Source organism: Leguminivora glycinivorella, chromosome 16 (genome assembly GCF_023078275.1).
Source record: "Leguminivora glycinivorella isolate SPB_JAAS2020 chromosome 16, LegGlyc_1.1, whole genome shotgun sequence".
Taxonomy (NCBI): domain Eukaryota; kingdom Metazoa; phylum Arthropoda; class Insecta; order Lepidoptera; family Tortricidae; genus Leguminivora; species Leguminivora glycinivorella.
In genome coordinates, this window is record NC_062986.1 from 16,398,423 (window position 1) to 16,425,020 (window position 26,598).

At 37.4% G+C, this 26,598-nt stretch overlaps 1 protein-coding gene and 1 non-coding gene across 2 annotated transcripts in view; one reads left to right on the forward strand and one right to left on the reverse strand.

The window, feature by feature from the left end:
* LOC125234411 (transient receptor potential cation channel trpm) overlaps window positions 1-26,598 on the reverse strand; it is a 448,945-nt gene that overhangs the window by 101,608 nt on the left and 320,739 nt on the right. Inside the window, 1 exon segment of the mRNA XM_048140640.1 lies at window positions 9,180-9,336. Within this exon segment, the coding sequence (XP_047996597.1) occupies window positions 9,180-9,336 (157 nt within the window).
* Window positions 18,241-18,312, forward strand: Trnas-cga. The gene has a single exon. It is a non-coding gene; the product is annotated as a tRNA-Ser (tRNA).

Below are 26,598 nucleotides of genomic sequence, written 5' to 3' on the forward strand. Positions count from 1 at the left end.
GAATATTTACTTACTTTACTTACTTACTTACTTACTTAAGTACTTTACAGTAAAATGTAAAATTAAATTACTTATACAGGGTGTAAACCTAATACGGGCGAACCTCTTAACGGTGGTGAGTATAGGACATAAAAAATGGAATTAGATAACTTTTACTTAAAATTGAAATATTTTTTTTATCCATACAAATTAATTCGGCCCGCAACGTAATGCAAACACTCTCGCGTTAAACGCTCGTTGACAGTTGTCATTGATTGTCATCGCAACCACGTTTACAGTACATTGCTGCTGGGAAATTTTTCAAAAATTCATTATGGGGTGAAAATTAAGAGTAACTCAAAAACACCTCTTAATTAATGATAACAATATTGAATTATATGCCTGGTTTCATTTATCGCCCTTATTAGGTTTACGCGCTGTATAAGTACTTATTATAGGTTTTTAATTAACAGTGAAATGACAATTCTTGAACTAGTTCGAGTATTTCGTAGGATACAAAAATTGGGTCATAATGACTTAATATTTCTGCCTAAGCACAGGTTACAGTAAATTTCTCGATAAATATCAGAAAATAAGATCAAATAGCTTTACCGAGCGCAGGCGATTTTTATCAAGCGATTAACAAAAATCTCTTATGTTTCAATAAAATCTCACACTGAGTTAGAGTAGTAGTCATTTTTACTTTCTGTAACTATAAAAAAAAAAAACAATAGATGCTGCAGCACTTTGTCAACCTTTTCAAAAAACGATAAAAGATTGAGGCGAATTTGACGGTATTAAATCACCATGTACAGTCAGCAGCAGAAGTGCCGTAGCGGGCAAGGTGTTCACAATTATCCTAACACGCTCTTATTGACTTAAAAATAAGATCGTGTCAAGTTCATTTTGAACACCTTGCCCGCTACGGCACTTCTGCTGCTGACTGTACATTTTATGTCACTCGCAAAGTCAAAGTACGAAAGTAGCTTACTCAACTTCAAGTTAAAGCCGGCTTATCCCTCTTCATTGTTCTCAGTCGAGCGACAGAAGCAAAATTACTTTATTAATACTCTGCTTAGTCCTTCTGTAAACGGATCAACATTTAAGTTATTTTTAGGTGTCATTTGAATTGCTTATCCTTCAGATATAAACAAGATTTGCATGAGAAAATGGCTTAAGTAGCGCGGCTTCTTTGCGTAGAAAACCTGACGACCTGTCTGGCTCAGTCGGTAGTGACCCTGTCTGCTAAGCCGCAGTCCTAGGTTTAGGGCATTTATTTGTGTGTTGAGCACAGATATGTGTTCCTGAGTCATGGATGTTTTCTATGTATATAAGTATGTATTTATCTATTTAAGTATGTATATCGTCGCTTAGCACCCATAGTACAAGCTTTGCTTAGTTTGGGGCTAAGTTGATCTGTGTAAGGTCTGTAAAGGTATTTATAAACTATTTACATAAATAACATACAGTGACAACAACAGATTATATATACTCTCCTGACGGATTTCGACCACGGCGACTATTTTAATTTCCATTTCTCTGGTGCGCTCGCATGTGACTCGCATAGCCTAGTTTATTTACAAATACCCATACGGGCATACATATGACGGGCATTAAAGCACACCATTGGTATAATTATAGGAAATAGCCCCTGGTGGACGGGCTTTTAGCTCATCCCGTCTGATGTCCAGACCCTTAAGTCGACGGGATTCAAAATTGATAATTTGTTTAGCGACGAAAGATCTCCACACAGGGCGGTCGGCCGCCTGCTTCTTCCACAACAATGCACAATGGGTCTATGTGGCAGTTCTTCATATGGCGCTTAAGCACAATACATCTTTATACTTGAGAAGCTGTTCGCCATGCTTTCGCTTGCCCTCATCTAACTCCAGTAACAGTTATTACTTGCAACGAAAACGGGGTGGTAGTTACCTATGTATCTCTCTAGATTAAAGTTAACATAACCAAAAAATACAAACTAAAATGTCCCCCCACATAAAAAGCACTGCGTCAAATTTTTTGTGTTCAAAAACAAGAACCGCGACCAGTGTTTTTATTGGTTATCGGACACGATATCCTCGGCCAAGCCAATGTCATTCACAGCACCGGGATATTTCTACTTTAGATTGTTTGGTAAAACGTCTGCAGTTGATGAATTCTTGCAAGCTACGGACTCTAGAGTTGTGCCTGCTCTGATGGGCCGTTTTCGCGCGCTCTCGGTCCGAGTCAGTCAATTATAGGTATTTCGGCTGCGGTCGGATCACACGGATCGCTTTGCTGTCATTGTCACTTCCCGGCTCTTCGCTCCCATTCTGTTGCGCTTGTGAGTGTACTAAATGTACTAGAGAGCAGAATCATTTGGGAGTAGTTCGGTCTAGTACAGAACAGGGAATCGTGTCTTTTGTACTATTAGTACATGTACTACACAAGCTTAACGGACTCGGACGAAGTGCATCGCAATGATAGGTATTGAGATCCGTCACTGACAACGTCTGTCCGTGAATCTGTTTAGAGCAAGTCTAGACGAAGTCAAGTGTGCAAATGTAATTTATTACTGTTCGTCAAGTGCTTTCGTCAGCTTTCCAGACTCAGGTCTGGGGATCGATTTTTGAATTTCGAACGCACGAATTCGCCGTTCGAAAGTCTGTCGTCTGTGGAAAACGACGTAATGCTATTTTTGAAAAAGGACGGCTAAAGTAAAATCCATAATCCTACGGACCAAATTGACAAGTAAGTGTGAACGAATGTTGCCACAGTTTGGCCAGTGTCGTTCTTATCGATATTAAAATTATTATTACATCGTAGATTTAAGGTGCACCCAGACGGGACAATGAAATTGGCAATTTGATCGGCTAATCAATATACAATTTTTTTCTGTGATTTCGACAGATCAAAAGGTCTGTAGACCGCTAATAAGAGATATTTGTTTTATTTCGAAGCAGCAATAATATTATTCGAAAATTATACAGATATTTATGATATACTTGCCATAGCGTGACAGATAATTTATTATTGTCGGACATGGTATTTTATTTTTTACCTACAGGCTCGGAAACATTTTTATGTTTTAAAACTAGTGGGTAAAAATGCATGGTATCCATCCACTACCTCGAAGATACATAGAACAAACCAAAATGTGTACCTCTTATTTGAAACTAATATACTTATTCTTGATTTAAACTTGTCTATTGTATGTACTTTACAACTTGTCGATATATTGTTATCGACATATACCCTTCCCTATTTTAATTTTGCTGTTCCTGGTATCATTTTACCTGTCAGTCATTTGTCAATTTAGTCCGTAGGATTATGAATTTTACTTTAGTACTTTTTTAAAACTAGTGGTAATGACCACTCGTTTTCGATTCTGTTAGAGATATTATTGAACGAATTTCACGAAATCGAATGGCCGAGATTCAAACATCGGCCCCCTGTGAGCAATTTTTATAACTTTAGCAAAATAGACTCGAGTTTTTTCCAAGACTACAGATGAGACGGCTGATGAGTGTAGTGATTTGGTCGCGCAATAGATTTATGGTAATACAATACTGGGTTCTTTTTTTTATACTACGTCGGTGGCAAACAAGTATACGGCCCGTCTGATGTAAAGCGGTCACCGTAACCTATGGACGCCTGCAACTCAAACAGTGTCACATGCGCGTTGCCACCCCATTAGAAACTTGTACATTCCCTTTTGCTGTGTTAACTACTGGGTTCAATCTACGCTGAGAATATTGGTTATCCTTTTATTGTATGTAGGTATTTTTTAATTAAAAAACCATCATCATCAGATTCCTTGCGTTATCCCGGCATTTGCCACGGCTCATTTAAGCCTGGGGTCCGCTTTGACAACTAATCCCAAAATTTGGCGTAGGCAATAGTTTTTACTAAAGCGACTGCCATCTGACCTTTCAACCCGGGATAAAGAAGGGTAGACCCGGGAAGGGTAAACTACACCTTATTGGAATTAGTCCGGTTTTCTCACGATGTTTTCCTTCACCGAAAAGCGACTGACAAATATCAAATGACATTTCTCATTTTAATTAAAACACCGAACTTCAGTAAATAGCCCTGGAATGCCATTAAACTTATTTACGAATCAAGTGCATCTCATAAAAATAATTACAGACAGTTATCTTCCATACTTACTTACAATAATTGTCGTTGAATTGTTCCATTGTGGTTTTCATCGATACTAAATCCACATGAGCAAATGTTTTTTTTTTTAAAGTTAATTGCTTCCGGGATTTTACAATCTTAAGTGATAGATTTGAATTATGGAACCAAACTATAAATAAACTTTGAAACAAAAAGTCACAACCACCTTGAAACCCCCGTTTTATATGACTACTAAGCGGGATAATAGACCGTGATTACCTTCAATATGTCTAATGAAAATAACCGTGAATGATTCAAAAATCCCGTTTTATAATTTTGAAAATATATTCAAGGAACCACTCAAAAACCATCTAAAAGTATTTAAATCGGAACTCCACTATCTGCGAGGTGAAGGTTTACGGCTTACCTCGTTTATAGCTTCCTACAAATGGCGATATCCAGCGAAACTTCCAAATTCCAGTCGCTAGATAAACTTTAAAGCAACTTCTTCCATGTTTGACGTTAAACTAGTGATGTAGGGAGGAGTTACGGTGAGCGAGATATCGATGATTTTTTTTTATACCACGTCGGTGGCAAACAGGTATATGGCCCGCCTGATGGAAAGCGGTCATCGTAACCTATGGACGCCTGCAACTCAAGGGGTGTCACATGCGCGTTGCCGACCCATTAGAAACTTGTACACTCCGTTTTTGAAGAACCCCATACTGTTTTCAGTGTAAATGGGATAACTTGCCAATTATTAAAGTAGATTTTGTAGCTATATTTCAAATCACACACAGGTCGTATTTAATACCCGATATTAGTTTACATCTCTGGTGACACTTTGCTGGGACGTCAGTCTTCCGCGACCACAGCCAGTGCAACCTGGCCGAAACGTTGGAAAAAAGGTAAAATAATGTTAATTAATCGCGTTCGACCTATGTGTGACTTTATATATGTGTACAAAGCGCGAGAACTTAAAGTGTTAGATTTAGTAGCTGTACCATTAAGTGTTTTAATGAACGCAAAATAAAAAAAAAACTTTCGAATAATTAAGTGGCGTTAATATTGATAAAAGTTTACAATAACTCAGGCTATCCGGTCGTTTGCCTCTTGTATTAATACAAATACCGAATATTTTTGCAAATAAACATTTAGATCGACCTTTTCACATCCCTTATTATGTCTCTGCTCCAGAAAACTATGTTATATTTTGTCTGGTTTTGATTTTATTAGAAGGTAAATATTTATTCAGCGACCATATTCTTAAATCCGCAACGCAGGCTTCAATATTCAATAAAAACTCCGTTATTAGCTATAAGATTCGTCAAAATGTAAAACAATGGAAAATCCGGAACATGCATCGTCAATAAACTAAACCTAAAAGTACATACTTTCAAAAAAACACACACACACAAGGGTGGTTCAAAAAATATGTTTTTTAATTTTTCTTCTTCCAAAGGGCTTTTTTTACTCGATTTGATCCTAAATGTCTGTATACAAAATTTCAGCGAGCTAAAGTAGTGTTTAGGGTTCGCTGATTTGACGATTTTTCAGTTTTCATATAAAATTTCAAAATTTTGGTACACAATAGGAAAAAATCTAGAGCATATAGAAAATAATGACATTATTTTTTGTGCGATGTTGATGGACTAGGTTGAACCTGTAGCCTGAAAAGTCAACAATAAACTGTTTTTAGCCAATTTTTGTGCATTTTTTAGCATTTTGATGTCTAAAAACACTAACTGTGACTTGGTACGTACATACACCGGAATACGAATTCCAAAATGAGTCTTGCTTGCATTGTGCCGGTCATATTTGCTGATTTTACAATTTGAAAATTTTCTACTTCCATACTAATGGGCTCCTACTTGCAAATCATAGCAACCTCTAAATGACCCAATAAGAAGCTAATTTTTGGTACGTATCAATTTTTGATCATAATAGAACAAGAAAAAACCTGTAGAGCGAAAATAAAAAAACCTTTTTTTTTTCTCCATACATTCGTGAACCACCCTAACACACACCTACAATTCAAAAACACCCTGCAAGTCGCCACCAACAAGCAGCGTGCCCGCTGACCGCATTGCCTCGCTGAATGGCGATGCTTATTCTCTGAGCAAAATACTGGCCAGCCCTTTTGTCACCCGTCACATCTACCAAACGAGACGCCAAATCTTTATATAGGCGCCGAGCACCGGGCCTCCAAGGTTGTGTCGACCTCAAAAGCCTCAAAAATATACCCACTGCCCAGCGTATCGTACTTGCGACTTTTACGGTCTTCGGCAGTAGTAGACGCCGCATGGCCAGCAAGGTAAATTCCTTTTAATATTAATTAACCACACATAAAATCTAAATATGTTTCATTTATGCACATTTTAGCAAAGTAAATAAATTTATTACGATCTAAAAGTTAATTTTTGTTCTATCAAACATTCCGCTCATTTTGTAGTGACATTCTATGCAAAAAACAAAGTTGCTATTAATTTCGTATTGCAATATTATTGAACTCAACCCCAGCACTAGTTTAAATCTCTTCTTCGTTTACGGCGTTGATTAATTCTCGGAGAACTGTTTCTACTGAATCAATATTGATTGTCGGATGAAATATGAGTGTCCTCGAGAAAATCGAGCAAATATGGAGTTTGCCACATCTATATGGAGATTGTGCTGTCAACCTTCCAATATTCTACATCAATCTTAAGGATACCAATGTGGTACAGATTTATGCATGTACGAATGTGGTACAGTCAACCAATTTCAAGTCTATGTCACTGTAGAACCTTTGCACAGTCAACGTCAAAAGTATCTTCTATGGCCAGTAATGTACGGTGTCAATAAGACAGGGTTCTAGAGCCTAGGATTCTAATTGGTTGAACGTACTAACTTGAAACAGAGGTGATTTTTTTTAGCAAAACCTCCGTGAATGATAGAAAATACCCCGCTGAATAAATGAGCTGGAGACCCATTCAATATTTATGAAAAATTATCAATATTATGATATCGAAAACGTTTGGATTTGTCTGTTACCTGCGGGCGTAGCAAACTAGTGTGATAAACCTTATCGCGTCAGTGCGTCCCTATTACATTTACGGATAGTGCAAAAAGGACGGCTTGATGTGACAAGCTTTATCACACGACCGTATTTGCCTGCTAAGTTTAAAAGTCTTTTATATCGATCGGCCGATGAAATAAATAAACAGACAAGAAGCTTTTCATTTCTTTCAGGATTTTATATCAGTATACTTTCCTTGTTTTCTTTTCATGTGTATTGTGTTTTATGGAATTACCAAACGTAAGACGCGAATGCGAATGTTGAATTTCTTTAATATATTATTTATTTTGATGAAAATGGAAAAGAGGCATGACATGTTTTTATGTTTCTTTTTATAAAACATCAAAGTGGTTTGATAAAGTTCATTCTGGCAGATTTTCTGTGACTCAATTACAAAAAGGGAATTAAACATTATTTTAGTTCTATAAGCACTGGTTTTTATAGCTGATAGCTTACTAGCTCGCGGTGGGACCAGTGCCTTATACATAATTGAATAATTTTCACTGTAACACATCATTGAGTAAGTAATAGGTACTACAAGAGGTGTGCTCTGATCTGTTTTTTATAAATATTATCCGTCAAGGGGTACTTTTGATATTATGAACTGACACGCTCGTACCTACAAACATTCATTGACGAGTGTCGGTCATTATTAACATCAATGGCTCTTAAAATACTGCTAACAGATGGGCGTACCGGACCACAACTGTGGTCCTGTACGTTTGATTGTTTAGCACTGTCTGCCTGTGTCCTTCACTCGTATGGCACACACTATGATTGTCTCATACATACTTGTGTACGAAGGCGAAGGCGATAAAGTCAGCCGCCCGTCCAGTACCGTCGCACACTACAACTGGCACGGGTCGCGTGTCGGTAACATACTCAAGCACCGCTCGGGCCGTGTTTATGCTACCTGTGATACAGCACTACATCTGTCTCTCTTACTCCTGTGACCCACGCTATGACTGTCTCATACATACTTGTGTATGAAGGCTATGAGGTCAGCAGCCCGTCCACTACCGTCGCATACTACAACTGGCACGGGCGGCGCGTCGGTCACATACTAGGGAATGCAATCCCGATTCGGGATTGAAAATTCGGGATCCCGCGGGATTAGAAATATCAATCCCGCGGGATCCCGGAATTTTCGGGATCCCGTCTAGTTTAAAAAAAAATATATTCGGATGACTGAAGAAGCCAATAACTGCTTGTTTGTGATAATTAAGTTAACTAAAATAACATATTACTTGAAAGAAAGTAAAAATCTTTATTCTTTAACCTTACTAACTAAATAATTATCAAGTTTTACGGAAATTAACATAAGTAAATTAGGTAATCAATACAATAAGCATATTTCAAGTTTCAAGAGAATTAGGAAGTAGTTACCTACGAGTGATTTTGAAAATGATTCCTTAAAAAACAAAGGGTATTAATTGTGTCATCTGCTAAACGACATTTTATGTCCGTAGCAATGTACCCAGCTGCTGAGAATGCCCTCTCTGACTCTACACTGGTTGGCAACAGCGTGGCGAAGCAATTATACCTATGCAAACTGCAAAAACCGCCCCCTTGTTCCTCCACACACAAATAAATCCATTTCATTTTTTATGGTAGACTCTAAAGTGGACGTATGTAGCGTTGCTGACCATTGCCGCCCAATCCCGTCAATCCCGAACGGGATCTCGTCAAATTATGCGTCGGGATTGATCCCGAAAATTTACACGAGATCTCGCGAGATCGGGATCCCGCGGGATCGGGATTGCATTCCCTATCACATACTCAAGCACCGCTCGGACCGTGTTCGTCTTTTCTATAAGACAGCACTAACATCCATCCCCCTCACTCCTATCACACACTATGACTGTCTCATACATACTTGTGTACGAATGCTATGAGGTCAGCCGCCCGTCCACTACCGTCGCACACTACAACTGCAGGTACCGTGTCGGTCACATACTCAAGCACCGCTTGGGCCGTGTTCATGCCACCTGTGATACAGCTGTCCCTCTTACGCCTGCAATAAACACTATGACTGTCCCATACATACTTGTGTACGAAGGCTATGAGGTCAGCAGCCCGTCCGCTGCCGTCGCAGACTACAACTGGCACTGGCGGCGTGTCGGTCACATACTCAAGCACCGCTCGGACCGTGTTCGTGCCGCCTTCTATGACGAGGCAGACCACTGGCGTTGAGGAATGCGTGTCTGGAAAGAAAAAAAAAGGTTATTTTTACCGGCATTTATTTAAATAAGTAGCTATGAATAGCACAAAATATGAGTAAACAAGAGAAAGAGTACACTGAGAGAAAATACAACCAGTTTTCATGTTCGTTCAACAAGTTTTTTGGTTAAAATAGCGCCTACGTGCTCTTTGGTTCAAACAACAAGCTACTTGTCATTTGAATCGGCAATATATTTGAATCAACAAGTCGATTTTATAAAAACAACCTGACACATATTGTTTTAAACATACGTTTGGCTGATTCAAACGGATAAACCGCAACAAGTCGAACTTGTTAAATTCACAATGCAAATTTCTCTCAGTGTAGGTACTCACTGACGTACCTAATATGTGACGAAAAAAGGGAAGGCATTTTGTTTAACTTCTTTTTATACTGATGTCATTTTAAAAGAGCGTAAGTAAATTCCGAGTTCAAACTCTTAAATACATGAAATACGCCCATGAATCTGATCATGACTCAAAACCATAGACTTCACTGCCCAGTCTACTAAACAATCGCTCCGTCAATATTTTTAAAAATATCTCACAGCCTAGGTGCAATACATAATTTACATAAATTATACAAGACTTTGATGTAAGATACAGCAGGGCAAATCCCGACTGGAGGGCAATTGTAACTGATCCATTTTTTCCATTATTACACTCAACACGCGTGCCATACAAACGAGTATAACCAGTGGACACTAGAGTGTCCAATTAGAATGAATAAATAATGTAAGACATTGAAAATGGATCAGTTGCATTTGCTCCCCAGTCGAAATAGTCCCGCTGTACTTTAAACTGAATCTCATATACATTTTAAACGAACATTTAAAGACCTACGAGAACTGGCCGGAAACGAAGTTAAACTTCAAATATTTTAATTCTTAATGAGTGCCATCTGGGCCCAAACGCCTGGAAATGTTGCTCTTCCAACAAAATATTCAAAATTAAAAAAGTTAATGTCATGTAGTAAAGTCGGGCTGAATTTTATTTTATGCGGGGAATTTTGAAGGAGTTTCCTTTCATTAAAATTTAATTAACTTGGGTAAAGATGAGGAATTCCGGGAATGGTAATAAGTAAGGATATTAGCAGCGAAGTTATTGACAAATATGTGACCCGCCCACATACTTCTTAGCCACAAAACTTTTCAACTCATCATTTTTTTATTTAAACTTTATTGCACAAAAGAACAACTTAATGTACAAAAGGCGAACTTAATGCCATGAGGCATGGGGTTTTTTTTTGTTATTTGAGCCTAGAGTGTCCCACTGCTGGGCAAAGGCCTCCCTCTTCCCTTTCCACGTATCCCGGTCCTGACCCGTTTTCCACCAGTTCTCATCAAAAGCGTCAAGGTCATCTCGCCAACGCCGTCGAGGTTTGCCGCGACCCCAGATTCGATTTGGTGGGACCCAATTGGTTGTCGTTTTAGCCCACAACTCAAAATCATACAATTTTATCAGAATTTCTGTGAGAATTTAGGTGATCTTCGGTTTGTGAGTCACCTAAGTGTAAGATATACATAAGTGGACGCTCGGAGCAGAGCGTTCAGCGGGGCGGGCGATCGTGCGTCCACCCTACGCAGCGTCGACTAAGGACACCTTGTATGAGCTTCAATTGACAACGTTTCAAAATTTTCAATGTCCTTAATTCGAAAACCATTTCGAGATATACGCCTGTAGAACACAAAAATATATTTTTTAATATTTTTTTTCCTTATTTTTAGTAAAAAAATCTTTAAAATAGTTTAAAGGGGAAGTGACGTCACATAGTCAATTCAGACTATTCAGTGCTGCCACTATAACCAAAAAAATCTTCCGGTTGGGATGTCACTTGAGTTTGACTGTGACACTTATCACCGCTCGTAGTATGGAGATTAGAGGTAAGGAGCGAAAGCTTTAAGTTTCAGAAGTGCAGATATAAAACCAGGTGGCGCTGCAATTGCAGGTAAATAAGGGTATGACACGTAATTTTCGACTGTTCTACTTTGACAGATTTCTCTCCTTATACTTCTACATTCCATAGCTCGTAGTTATTCAATATTTGTTGACAGTGACACTTGACAGTCAGACATCTCGGACTGTTTAAGCTGACTGTTAAAACTTTTTTTTAGGAATGATTTTGTCGTTTTCTTAGGTGTATGAAACAACACATGTGACGTCACGAAGCTGTGTCTTGACGTTTATAACTTACGCTCTTTCTGTTCGAAGTAGTAATAAAAAGGGAATTTCGCATTAAAATAGCAGTTTTTTGGAAAAATAAGAAAATACGTGTATCTTTAAATATTCAGTTCTTTCGAACCAAACAATAAAAAGTAGTAGTCGAAAATATGAAATGTTGTCAATTGTTTGACATGCACGCCGCACGCATTGATGCACGCCCAATAAGACTCAAGTACAGTGAAGCTCAAGTTAATACCTGTAATACCTGCTTATTCAGTTCGATCAAATTAGAATCATAATATAAAATTGGAACAGCTGCGTTTCTTTGGTTTCGTTCGAATTTCAAACGAAATAAATTAAACACTATTCCCTACGCTTTAACTCAACATTTCTGTAAGTACTTTTTAGGGTTCCGTACCAAAAAGGTACAACAGGAACCCTTATGGTGCGACTCTGTCCGTCTGTCTGTCCGTCTGTCACATTCCTAAATATCTCGAGAACTACTAATGCTAACTTGAAATTTGGAATAGTTATGAACATTGTAAACCTCTACAAATAGAAAGTATAATTTTTTTAAATATATTAATTTTAATTGTAGAAAATGGCCAAAATGAAAGGGGGGCAAACTGTAAATTTCAAGTTACTAGGTCAAGTGGTGTATCGTTGGAAAGAGCTCAAATTGAACGTAAATAAGCTATTTTTTATAATTTTTTTGTTGTGGAAAAAAAAAGAATTTTGAAGGAAAATGTAAAAAAAATACCGTCCCCCCCTTATCTCCGAAGTTTACCAACGAAAAATTATGAAAATTTTAGTAAACATTGGTTTTATGCTAAATATTACAGGAAAAATATAATCGTGTTTGTATTTTGAATACTTTTTTTTAATTCACAGAAAACTTTTCAGATTTTTACTTTCAATTTACCCACCCTGGCGGATGTATATCGTACTTCAAATTAATACGAGATGTTACGTAAACCATCTTCTGTCCAATAAAGTAAAAACTGTTTAAATCGGTTAACATTATAAAGAATTATCCCTGAAAAACCAGGTCGCGCAAATTAGTTAGCAAATTGACCGGGAGATGCCGCTATACACAATAATACTCATTAGTGCCTATACTTTTGTCTTCTAGTCAAGTCATTAGAGTTATATGAAAATATGAGATTATTTTTACTAGGTAGTTTGAAAGAAAGTTTGTACGGAACCCTCGGTGGGCGAGTCCGACTCGCACTTGGCCGGTTTTTTATTTATATGGGCCTTAGGAGGAAATAGTATTTTATGCAACAGGCGTTTAAAGGAAGTCAAAAAAGATGAGTGGCGTGGGTAACAATTTGAGGCGAAGCCGAAAATTGTTAATAAAGACACCACGAGTATTTTTTGACTCAGTTAAACACCTGTTGCATAAAATACTATTATACAACTGGCGTTTAAAGGAGGTAAAAAGGCGAGTGGCGTAGGTAACAATATAAGGCGAAGCCAAACATTGTTAATAAAGACGCCACGAGTATTTTTTGACTCACTTAAACACCGTTGCATACAATACTTTTTCTACGACTATGCACTTAAATAGTTTTCTAGAATAACTTTCGTGAAATTCACAATGTTTCCTGGATTTTGACGCAAAGGTTTGCACTGTCAGCGCAGCTGCCCAAAGCCATCCCGCGCACGCGCGCAGTATCGTTATAACAATACTGAGTCTTGAGTCTTGTAAATGCGTTTTCAATTTTTTCGTTACTGCGCGCATGCGCGGAAATCCGGCGGGCGCTGGCTTTGGGGAATAGACTTTTATGTAGGGTTTTAAAGATTTATTTATTTATTTACTAGCGGCCCGCCCCGGCCTCGCACGGGTACTATACCTGCATGTAAACCTTCCTCTAGAATCACTTTATCTATTTAAAAAAACCGGCCAAGAGCGTGTCGGGCCACGCTCAGTGTAGGGTTCCGTAGTTTTCCGTATTTTTCTCAAAGACTACTGAACCTATCAAGTTCAAAACAATTTTCCTAGAAAGTCTTTATAAAGTTCCACTTTTGTGATTTTTTTCATATTTTTTAAACATATGGTTCAAAAGTTAGGGGGGGGACGCACTTTTTTTCCTTTAGGAGCGATTATTTCCGAAAATATTAATATTATCAAAAAACGATCTTAGTAAACCCTTATTCATTTTTAAATACCTATCCAACAATATATCACACGTTGGGGTTGGAATGAAAAAAAATATCAGCCCCCACTTTGCATGTAGGGGGGGTACCCTAATAAAACATTTTTTTCCATTTTTTATTTTTTCACTTTGTTGGCGTGATTGATATACATATTGGTACCAAATTTCAGCTTTCTAGTGCTAACGGTTACTGAGATTATCCGCGGACGGACGGACGGACGGACGGACGGACGGACGGACGGACGGACAGACAGACAGGGCGAAACTATAAGGGTTCCTAGTTGACTACGGAACCCTAAAAACTGCATCAAAATCCGTTGCGTAGTTTTAAAGATTTAAGCATACATAGGGACAGAGAAAGCGACTTTGTTTTATACTATGTAATGATAATGAATAATGAATGATAATGATGATAATGATGATAATGATGTATTTATTTATTCCTTAAATTAACATTAACAGCCTAGCTAAACATGTCAATCGTACAGGAGGGTATACACATGAATACAGATCTGTGAACGACCCTGTAAATGACGAATAATAGTTCGGGAGTAGAAAAATACACTTGAAGTATGTATAATCTGAACTATAGCACCCTACCCCTACACCCTAGCCGCATATTATCTGGTTTTGGCTTGTTTATTAATTATTGATTCCCGTAAAACATGATAATATAATTTACGCAATGCACCTCAATTATTGAAACATTAGCCTAACGCAATTTATTAGTGATAAGTTACCTAAATTGTAAAATAAATTTCGGTCGCAATTTACAAGTTAATTGTATCCAATGTACCAAGCATGAAATTTATTATTCGTAAATGTTAGTAAACTGAACGAGTTAAGTTATTGAATTAAAAAAATGTGTTTATTTTATTTATTTACATAAAACATCTTGAAATTTATTTACATTTAGCTTTTTGCCTGAATAAAGTCTAATACACTTTATATTATTACCATATTACCAAAAAAAATAACGAAGAATAAGCCTGAATCGAGAAAACTTTTTATATAAAATGGAAGAAATGATAAAGATTAAAATATCTTATAGTCAATAACAATTTACTTTATCTGAAGAAATTGCAAAATGAGGGGCGACGCGCATTTTATCGATTTATTTAACTAGAAGAAGTCGATTGTCATTTAACAATTTGTTATGTTACAAATAGGTTTTGACATGACCTTACCAATCTTGTGTATACATAATTGGCGCCTATCTTCCGACACAAGCTTTACTTAACTTTTTGCATGTAAGTACCAATCAGTATTTTTTTTAAATTGTAAAAGGGCTTCCTCTTGGCCACAGACTAGCCGCTAGGCAAAGACATGGCCTACGATGCCTGTTCACTCTTGATTTGAAGGTTGCCGGGTGAGCTCTGAACATCGGCTCATGAGCGATCTTCAATTCAAGCTTAATATAGAATTAAATATAACTAACTTATAATAAATATAATGTATTTTACTTCTAGAATCGCAACTTTCTTTACGTAATTTATAAATTGAATTGAATTGATGTCGTAGGTAGTAGGTAAATCTTTCATTTCCTCCTTTTCTAACAAAATCTATCTATTACGTCAATACGTGTCCACCTACGATCCCCTATTCTGTGTAATTTTTCATATTTTCCTGACTTTACTGTAAATGAGATTAAAAAGGTCAATGCTCTAAGAACATCCCTTCAAACTCCAAGCATTTGTTTTATTATATCGAAAACAAAATGATAATGATCATCAGCTTTCCAATGCTCCCATTCGATTTGTTTTTCAAAGGATGTAAATGTGATCGTAACCCAACAAAAGGATGCAAATTGGAACCTTTTCCGTAATCACGGGGAGATGGACTCCGATTTTATTGTTTTTGATTTCGTGAATTGTATTTAGGTAGTCAGTTTTCAGAATATGAAACCGGGCGTGAGGTAACCGGACTAATTACAATAAGGCCTAGTTACCCTTCGGGTTGAAAGGTCAGATGGCAGTCGCTTTCGTAAAACTAGTGCCTACGCCAAATTTTGGGATTAGTTGTCAAAAGCGGAGCCCAGGCTCCCATGAGCCGTGGCAAATGCCGGGATAACGTAAGGAGGATGAGATTTCACGATTGATTAAATGAGCTTACCGAAGCGAAGCCATGGCGAGTGAACTTGACCAGAAGGTGCTTGTTATTTTTTTTAATGGGATAGGAGGCAAACGAGCAGACAGGTCGCCTGATGGTAAGCGATCACTGCCGCTCATGGACACCCGAAACAAAAGGGACCATTTCTCGAAGCTACACATTACAAGTGGTAGTCAATGTCTAATATGACAAGTTGGAAAGAGACTTCCGCTTGTAACTTGTAACTTTCAGTTTGAGAAATGGGTTCCAGAAGCGTTGGAGGTGCGTTGCCGGCCTTTAAGATGGGTGTACGCTCTTTTTTGAAGGTTTGAAGGTTGTATCGGTCCGGAAATACCGCAGGCGACAATCCATTCACCCTTGATTCGAACGTTTGCCGGTTTATACAGACGCCGGTCGTGGCAGAGCAAGAATCGCACAAAATTAATATTATGTAGCACCTGTATAATAACATACGCTTGTTTGATACAAATAAACATTTCATTCATTCATTCATTCATTCATGAAAACAATATCGTTTCATTAAAACGTGTTGGAGTTAATTTGAGACGCAACACAAAGCTACAATACATATTTCTTATAAAAACAACTAATGTAATGACAAATTTCAAGAAAAAATGTCATGTTTGTCCGAACTGAACATATTTGCGTTATAAAATTGCAGAGTCTGTAGCCAAGAGTACAACCGTTGACGTCACGTAGCGAACTATACGCAACTGGCTTGGTCGTGTCATTACAGAAGAGAAATAGGGAGAACCAGCTACGATGCGCTTAAGGGGCTCCACACGGTTTTCATAGAGTTTTGACAAGTTTTGAGTTGAAATTCCTAAATTTGCACTACAGATAGAATTATAACTCTAACGGCCATCGGTTCTTCAGTCTTTTATCTTCGTAAGAGCCATATTTTGAAAAAAGTTAATACTTATTTGTTTAGGATTCTTTTTAAACATGGTCTATAAAAACACTTTTATCGAAATTTGATTTTAGTGATGTCACATACATGAAATCGACATGTTTGGATTTACCTTTGACTTTTATATAAATTCAAGAGAGATTTTAATTTTAAAGTAATTAAAACAAAAGTAATGATCAAAAAACCATTTTTTTTTTACCCTTAAATTGTTCAACTTTGATGCCAAATATCACAAAAACAATGAGCTGTGAAGGAATTATGAGAAACTATTTTGTTTCAAGACTTTCGAAACTATCATAATATCAGTGGATTCAAATCGAAGGTCATTGGCTCAGGGAACGCCCTTAAGAAGCGTAAGCGATTGTGATGTTTGCTAGGTACCCTGTTCGATTACGCATGCGATTTCCTTTTTTTTATTGCTTCGATCGCTTTCATTAGTTGGGTCTGACTCGTTCGGCTTAAAAGTGTGCTAATGTCTGATTCGGTATTTTTCTCACGCCAGGGACAAAATTCTTTTGGAATACGAATGGTTATTTGGAGCGGTTCTTTTAACAATTTTCATTTAAAGTCAATGGAACGTATAAGAGTTCAGTAGCCAACATGAATAGCATCAATTTATTTTGTAATCTGCTAGACAAAAATCGGCATAAAAATAGTTCAGTACCTAACTATCTATGAATGGTTCATATCTATCTATACACCCTGTTTTTATTGAATTCCGTTAACTTTAAGGAAATATTCTTTAGTTCAAATACAATCAATTTCTCTAAGAAAGTAGCGTCTTAACTCTTACGGTTATCGAATTATTAAAAAAAAAAAAAATAATTATTGAACACGTGTGTGGCATCCCTTACCTAACTACTTCCTAATGTTATTTGTTTTGACATGTGCCGTCAATCACTTGACAATGACTTTATTAATGTTATGATTAAGGTCCTCTCACACTAATTAATCCACGTATTACGTATGGAAACGAAAAAACATTATTTTTCGAATTGAACAAAAAGCGATATATCTACAGGGTGGTTCCTGATGATCAACCTAACTGCGTGTCCAATTTAACGGAAGAAGGCCTATGTCCAAAGACGGACTCTGTCTTTGGACATAGGCCTTCTATCCAATCCGCCAAGCCTGTCGGTTTTTTATGAAATAGGCAGCAAATAAGCAGACGAGCCGCCTGATGCGAATCAGTCATCGCCGGCCATAGATATAGCAACATCAGGGGACCCACATATGCGTTGCCGACCTTTGAGAACCTTAAATACCTGCTTCTTGAAGAACCCTATGCCATAGCGCAGAGGGAAGCACCTTAGAAGGTAGCTCATTCCACACTTTGCACTTGTATTGACATCTGCATCACATACAACTAGGGAACAAATCAAATTATTTTATTGATGGCAGCACCATCTCTCTCGCTATATCGTAATCCTGCAATGGATTCGTATAGGAGGTGCAAGCACTAATTGCTAGCCCTTAGAGTTGGTCAAATGGCGCCTAGCCTTATCAGAGATAACATACACTAGAGAAATTTCGTCGGGTGCCACGCCGGGCGGGTGGTCTAGTGGTGAAGACGTTAGCCGCGAAAGCTGAAGACCCGGGTTCGATTCCCGGCTCGGCCACCAGTGGGCCTTGTCGTTTTTTCTTTCGTGTATGATATCTATTTCAATTTATTTAGCTGCTTGCCACGACGGCGGATTTTAGCGGGCTTCCACTCCAGAATTCTCCAATGTCCAGAGTAGACAGCACAGAGTAAATATGTAAAATCGGGTAACTCTCGTAGAATTGTCGAAAATCGCTCGACATGTTTCGCTCCGTGACGAGGAGCATTTTCATAGAGCACGCGCGATACCGATGGTATTTCACATGTTTAATATGTCAGTTCAGTGTCTCACGGTCGTTTTATTAATAACAACTCCACAGATTGCTCAAATAACAAAGAAAAGAAAGAAAGAAAGTATGTAAAATACTGTTTCTCACTAATAAACACCCACATTTGTCTCCACTATCAAATAAAACTACATCCAATATAAGAGAAGCGTCATAAAAAGTAAATAAAATGTGTGCATAAAATTTATAGAGCCTGAATGCGTAAAGCGCGCGTAAAGGCAGACAGCGACACCTTTTTTAAATTTTATTAGTGCGGTTACCATGAGTGTTTAATACGTAACTCGATAGAGAAAACGTCACGAAAAGTGACATTAATTATAAGTTCAGTAAGCTGTAAAAGTGCACGGTGAAATTATGAATGAATCCATTGCCATGCACTTTTGCAGTTCACTGTACCTACTCTTCTTTTTCAATCCTGTTACCTTCTGTTGCAGGAGGGCGATTTTTGAATCTCGCATACGGGATTTTGTCACGAAAATACCGGTTGAAAACGGTGACTTACTTATTATTTTCAGTGACAATTTTCTGATTCGAACGCGTGAGATTCAAAAATCGGCCCGCAGGGCTCGTATCATATTTCTCCATTGACTTCGGTCTTGGGCGGTCTTGGGTAATCTCCTCACACCCCCATCCCTAACACCTAATAATTGCGTGGAGAGAGTAAACAGTGTCCCAAAACTCCCAAACTGTTACTTCCTAGAACCAAAAACTGCGTTACATTTCCCCGTGACGTTGACACTTTCGAGTCCTGGCTGACGAAGGTTCAGCGAGATCTGAAAGATCACAATATATACCCCTAACTTGCACTCAAACGTGCATTATAACCTAACCACAAAATTAAAATTTTGAAAAACCCCCGACCGCGACATAGTAGACCGATTTTCATGAAACATGGCTAAGAACACTCCCGACTAACTCAGCTTTCAGACAAAAAAAAAACTAAATCTAAATCGGTTCATCCGTTCGGGAGCTACGATGCCACAGACAGATACACACACAGACAAACAGATAAACAAACAGACAGACAGACACGTCAAACTTATAACACCCCTTCGTTTTTGCGTCGGGAGTTAAAAATGGAATAAAGGACGGGGCAGGAAGACCGACCCCAAGCAAATGGGACCAATGACTAGCAAGACAATCTATCACAATGTATCACAATTTACAACAAGTTACCTGATCGCTTCAAACACATGAATATAAAATTATTTAAGTCAAACGTAAAACTATAGCTTATCGAAAAAAAATTTTATTCAGTCAATGATTATTTAAGTTACTCGTAATAATGTTTATATGGATACGGATGTGCCTGAAAAGGTAAAGTCTCAGTGTAACTGAATGTGTAATTGTATATTTCGACCTGCAATGTAACCTGATTCTTATATAAGGTCCTAATTTATTAGATGCAGATATTTTTACAGCTGATAGTACTCGGTCTCTGGAGTATATTAAACCGTGAAACATTATAGCTTTTACGATGTTTTTTTAGAGAAAACGAAAAAACAAATTTGCTACGTAAAAACACCCTGTTTAAGATGATGTTTAGACACTGGTAGCTAGTAAACTATGAGCGACGCGGCGATATTGATAGTTCACCGCTGGGTGAGTAACTATAACATAGTCGTGTCTCTTTGTGTGTGTATCACATGAGTGATTATCTTTTGTTCGTTTTTATAGCCGATAGCTCATAGTTTACTAGCTCGCGGTGGGACCAGTGCCTAAGGCTTTCGAGTAATGTATCCTAAAAAGGCAGAAACCAATGGTAGCGGTTCCTTTGTAAATTTTATTAGATCACACAGGTGCGTTTGACGGCGCCTTAAAGAAATGGGCTTAAGAGGGGGCTGACGCAGAATCGCATAACTTTTTTCAATTGAATTTTCACCCTCTTATCAGGGGAAAATGACATGAAAATTCAGATAGATATTAGACCATAATATTTGCAAGGGCAAACTCCGAATCAAGTTTGCTTGTCAAAAAACGAAAACATAGTTACAAGTACGTAATTTTTTTTTCAGTTTTCGTTTAGGAACTGATGCGATTAAATATACATAATTTTTTAATAATTAATTAATAACACAGTACTAAGTATCTGGTACAATTGGACCTGTTAGTTCTTCTTGTAATACGAGTAAATTCATATTACCTAACCACAAAATTTAAATTTTGAAAAAACCCCCGACCACGACATAGTACCGACCGATGGCTTTTAACTCCCCGACGCTAAAAAACGAAGGGGTGTTAAACAGTTTGACAGTGTCTGTCTGTCCGTCTGTCTGTCTGTTGTCTGTCTGTCTGTCTGTCTGTCTGTCTGACACACACACACACACACACACACACACACACACACACACACACACACACACACACACACACAGGACGTCGATTTTTGCGTCATGGGGGAACACTCCCGACTAAAGCTTTACATTTTAGTTCGGGAGTACGGTGCCACAGACAGACACACACAAATCGACAAAAACAGAAAAGGACAGACAAAAACTAAATTGTGCGCCATACCTTCATCTTTGAATTTCCTGTCCGTAGGCACGGTCCCACTTAAAGCGAGGAACTCGAGTAAGCTATGAACAATACCTATATACTTAATCTAAATCTTTGTCTGTTGTGTAAATGTTTGTCTGTCTGCCTGTGTATGTGTGTCTGTCTGTGGCATCGTAGCTCCCGAATGGATGAACCGATTTAGATTTAGTTTTTTTTGTTTGAAAGCTGAGTTAGTCGGGAGTGTTCTTAGCCATGTTTCATGAAAATCAGTCCACTATGTCGGGTTTTTTCAAAATTTTAATTTTGTGGTTAGGTTATATTTACACGGGAGTGACTATCTTTTGTTAGTTTCTATTGCTGATATCGCTTTTATTGGGACCAGTGCCTTACGCACCATCTTAAAGAAATGGGTTTAGAGCATTTCTTTTTTTTTGCCACTTTTAAGTGTGATATTTTTGAAAAAAAAAATGATATTTCTACTCAGAATTACTAGCCTTTTCAATCCTAGTAGTTAAAAAAATTGTCCCATAATAATATGATTTTTTCTTATTTTGTTACCATTTTCCGTACATGTTGTATGGGGTAACAAAAGAGGAAAGTAACAAAAATGTATGGAAATTCTGGGACACTTTTTGTCTCCCAGTGAGATTGAAAGTACTCGTGATTCTGAGTACAATGGACCTAAAATTCCTTAAAACAATAAAAAAAAAATATTGGAAAAAAAAAGAAATGCTCTTTAATACCCGACTTGTTTACTCCTAAAATACGAACGTGCTTACCCTTGACCTTTCCTTGGCTGAAACTCAAATCCAGTTGAAGAACTCTTGTCTTTTAGAGATTTGAAAGTGGCATTCATTATTAATCTTAGACGCGATTAGTGATGCCCTTTTATTTATTACTGAATCTAGTTTCAATCTAGATGGATTTGAAAGATAGCAATGATATTAATGAGACCGTTTATTGTGACAAATTTCATTTTAGTCTAGACAAATTTCTGATAACTAGTTAGAGATTTAGCTTATAGATTACTAATATAGTTAGATAGCGATATCGAGACAGAACAAAGTGGCGTGCACTTGTGTTGGTGGCTAAAACTCTTTAAGTAAGTATTTTTCTCTCAAGTAAGTAGGTGAGTTAGTTAGAAATTTTGTGAAACTTTAACCATTTGTTAGTCCTACCTAGTACTTAATTCAGTTTTAAATCGTAATTATTATCAAAGAGATTCATTGCTGTTTTTAGTACCTATGATGGCAAGTATGTTGCCGCTACTAAGCCCCTTATTCTTAAAAAAGTTACGAAACTGATGAGTTAAGAAATGTTTTATCCCTTTCTGTCATGTTGACTTATGTATTTGTGAGCAAGGGACAAAAGACTTTTTAACTAATCAGTTGAGTAACTGCTTTATGAATAATGGGGTAAAGGATTAAAAATGCGAAAGTAACTCTGCTTTGCTTAAATATATGAACACCGATTGAGATGATGTTTGGCATGGAAGAAATTGTTATAGTTTGAATCTTTGGGAAGGAAATAGTATACATTTACATAATATATACAATTAACATAATTCCCCAACGAAGTTGATGGTTACAAATTAGTATTTGATATAATTATACCCCTATCAAAGCCCTCTATATCCACTTTAAAATTTGCTTGGCAGGTAGTTACAAAGTTGGATCTGTTTATCAACTTTGCTGCAAACGCTGCAATACAATTTCATGAACCAGTTGACAATGCAAAGTGCAACAAAACTTTCAACTCCCGACAATCTTTACCAGCGGATTCAGGGTTTATTCTCATGGCAAAAATATAATAGCAAATATAATTGCAAGTAAAATACGCCACCAAAAACAAAGCTGAAAATTGACCCCCCCCCCCACTCAACTGAGGGGGGACTGAAGTATCCTCGAGGCTGAGGCGTAGGGTTAAGCCAACTTTATTTGAATATGCGCATTGTAAAACTTGAAAATAAATATTTCATTTTCATTTTAATTGACATTACTTTACTAATCACTGGAGTCACAGGACCTGTAACACACATTTAGGAAGAAAAGGCAAGGGGGATCCAGCTTCGTAGATCAACCCTCACGGGGGGGTTATGTGGTCATGAAGAAAGGGTATAGTGGCGATTTGGGTCTCTGAGCCAGTGAAGTAAGTCAGGCAAGTATGGTCGATGTTTTATCGTTTATCGCGCGACCATGCTTGCCTGCCATTAGGTATTATTTTATGCACTATAAGTGATCATCAGGGCCCGTAACTTTCATGCCGCTGACATAAATTTGACGTCACGCTGCATATAGAGATGATTCAAGAGTTTTATTCAATAATTAATCATTATTCATCAATCATTTTAATCATGACTTCAAAACTAATCTATTCATACGTGAAGTAATGAATACCTACTTGATACGTGAAAATGAAATGAAATTATTTTTAACAAACATTTGTTACCATATTTTAATAAATTATTAAAATAAAACAAATTGTTTCCTTTTCGTTTCACGTATCAAGTAGGTACTAATTATTCCACAATTTTGAAGTGATTTGTACATGATAAAAATTGATTAATGAATAATGATTAATTATTACAATAAAAATATTTGAATCATCATATATGCAGCGTGACGTCAAATTGATGTCATCGGCATGAAAGTTACGGGCCCTGGTGATCATCATACGTAATAATCATGTCGGTATATTATTTGTGAACGCACATACGCCCCGACAGCACTAACAAAGATACATTTTGCAACAATTTCTCATGAAAATTGTTTACCAGTTCGCTCAAGTGTTCAATTAACGCCCCAATAATGGCTGCAATTTTGTAGCGTATTTTGCATCATTGCTTTGGAAACTTTGAATTATAATTTTGCTATTTTCCTACCAAACGGCTTTTGTTAATGCTAACTGCTTTAATTGTATTCTATTTTTTGTTTTAGCATAAATAATGATTGTTTTATGAGTCGTTTTTTGGTTGCAATGTGTGTAGTAGTTACAGTAACTGCAATGAATATGTCACTCTTTAACAAAGAGGTATATGACACCCTCAAAGGCTTTACCACTAAGTTCGACGGTTTGCATTAGATGCTGTTAAGTTAAACCAAAATTCGCCAAAGTCGTAGGTAATTTTTACATTTTGTACCTTAATAATAACGCTCAACTTAGCACGAATGGAAGATTTATTTTTCCCGCCTAAACAAATTTGAATTCTCAAATCAAATCACTTACGCTGATAAGTAATACGTATGTATTTAACATTTTTTCGACTGATTTCTCACACGAATTCCACGAATTTGGCCATGAAAAAGAAAGAACAAGAATATTAGTAAGACCGGACTATTTTTGGCAAGTTGGAGCGACGAGAAAAAAGTGTATTAAAGATTCACTAAAATTTGAACAAAAGTCAACAATCATACAATCTTAACCTACATCCGATCTTAGCCGTGTGCCGGGACCTTCAATTATGTCGAAAAGTATGTGCCAAATATTATAAGCCTTTACCTCGCCTCTTGACTAAAGTGTTCTTTTCTGGCAGCATTATTTTGCACCAAAAGCCAGGGATTCAGCGACAACGCGAAGCCGATTCTATACACCATGTTTTTTTTATTTCCGTTAAATTTGAGACGCAGTTAGGTTCATCATCAGGAACCACCCTGCAAATCGCTTTTTATTAAATTCGTGTTTTTTTTAAAGTTAAAGTGTATTAAAAACTTGACAGGTTTTGCTATTATTTATATGACGTTGACAGTGGACAATCAACAGTGGCTCACTCAGCATCGTGTAAATAATGAGCCACATATATTATACTAGCTTTTGCCCGCGACTTCGCTCACGTTAAACTTGAAAATGGCGGAATGCTCCATAAAAACTTCCACGCCCCATTTTCGGGAAGTTGGGGGTTAGAAAGAGACAAAAAGTAGTAGCCTTGTCACTCTCCATCCCTTAAAAAATCACGTCACGACAAACAAACAGACACTGCAATCACCGGATCGCCTAGCCGTCCACAAATAGACAGCGTCAGACCGCCCCACATGGATGGGGCGCGCCCCGACACAGCCCCCACAGCGCCCAGCGCGGAAAGGGCCACTCACCCCAGCAGGGGTGTCGAACGAGAACTCACTCACTCACTCACAAACAGACACACACACTTTCCCATTTATAAGATTAGTATGGATAAGAGCCAAGTTCCACAATTCACCAAAAAAAGAATCCAGAGATCTAAATGGGTGGCAACGGCTAATTCAGACACTTGGGATGTAATTAAAGTCCAGAATTTAGTTGTTTTCTACGGTGCTTATAGTGGTAGCGGTAGTACTGCCGTGCCATGACAAAACACTGTAACTCGAGTTACAGTGTTTTGTGGTAATACTGTCCAATAAGCTTATCTGGCCCTATTCTATATATACATGTTAAGAGTATACTGACTTTCTATCAAAAACATAGAAAACCTTCATTGTAATATGCACTGTAACTCTTAAAATCTAAAGTCGTCATTTGACAAAACACTGCATCTCTCGATACAGTGTTTTGTCAAAATAAAACTCCCCATTTCTTCAATCGGTGACTAAAGTTACAGTGTTGTCAAAATAATCCGACGAGAAATTTTGACTGAGTGTTTTGGTTTAGGTATTTTTTTAGTATAAATCAGGACTTCTTAAGTGCAGCCTGCACGTTGTTTTATTTAGTTTGTGTGGATATTAATAGACTAGTAAAATGAGTATGTAAAGAACGAAATAAATTAAATTAAAACTTTCTAAACATTGCAACAGAGAGTGTCATTCAAATGTGTCATCGAATTTTGCCAGATTAAAAAGTTTTTTAGAAAATGAAAGTGATAAACTACCCCTGAACGCCAAAACTAATAAGAAAAGTATAGATGATTATGCTGTATCAAACAAAAAACTGTTCTACTGATTATGCTGCTCAACAATAGCCGATGGAACAGGTAGGTATGGATATTGAGTACTCAATACCTTCGCCTTATCAAGTACATCCAGCAGTGACTCAATTAGACGAAAATATGAACCAACCTATATCAGATTGTCTTATGGAATTAACTACAGTGCCGTCTTTAGTTATTCCTATTTAAACAGCCATCACTCTGCTTAGCAACATGTCCCTCACAACTCCATTTAAGTTTGGTAATGACAAAACCCACGTCTTGCACCTTGGTGCGACGACGGATCTTGGCATTCCTCACCCGATCTTGAATCTTGGTATCGAGCATGGCACGCTCCATACACATACTGCTCCTGATTCCTGAAGTACCCGAGTCTCAGGTTGAAGTTGTGCCAAAGAAAAAACAAGCGAAAACGTAGTCTCACAAAAATGTTAAAGCAACAGAAGCAGAAGCAGCATCCCTTGCTTGTTTGCTTTATTGAATTACCTACATATTTATTAACTGAAATAGATGTCACACACTAGTATAAAGTTACTTATTCATAAGAAGGTATATGACAACTATTTCAGTTTAAGTAAATATTGTACACATAGTACACACCTGGAATTCTCTTAGGAGTAATATG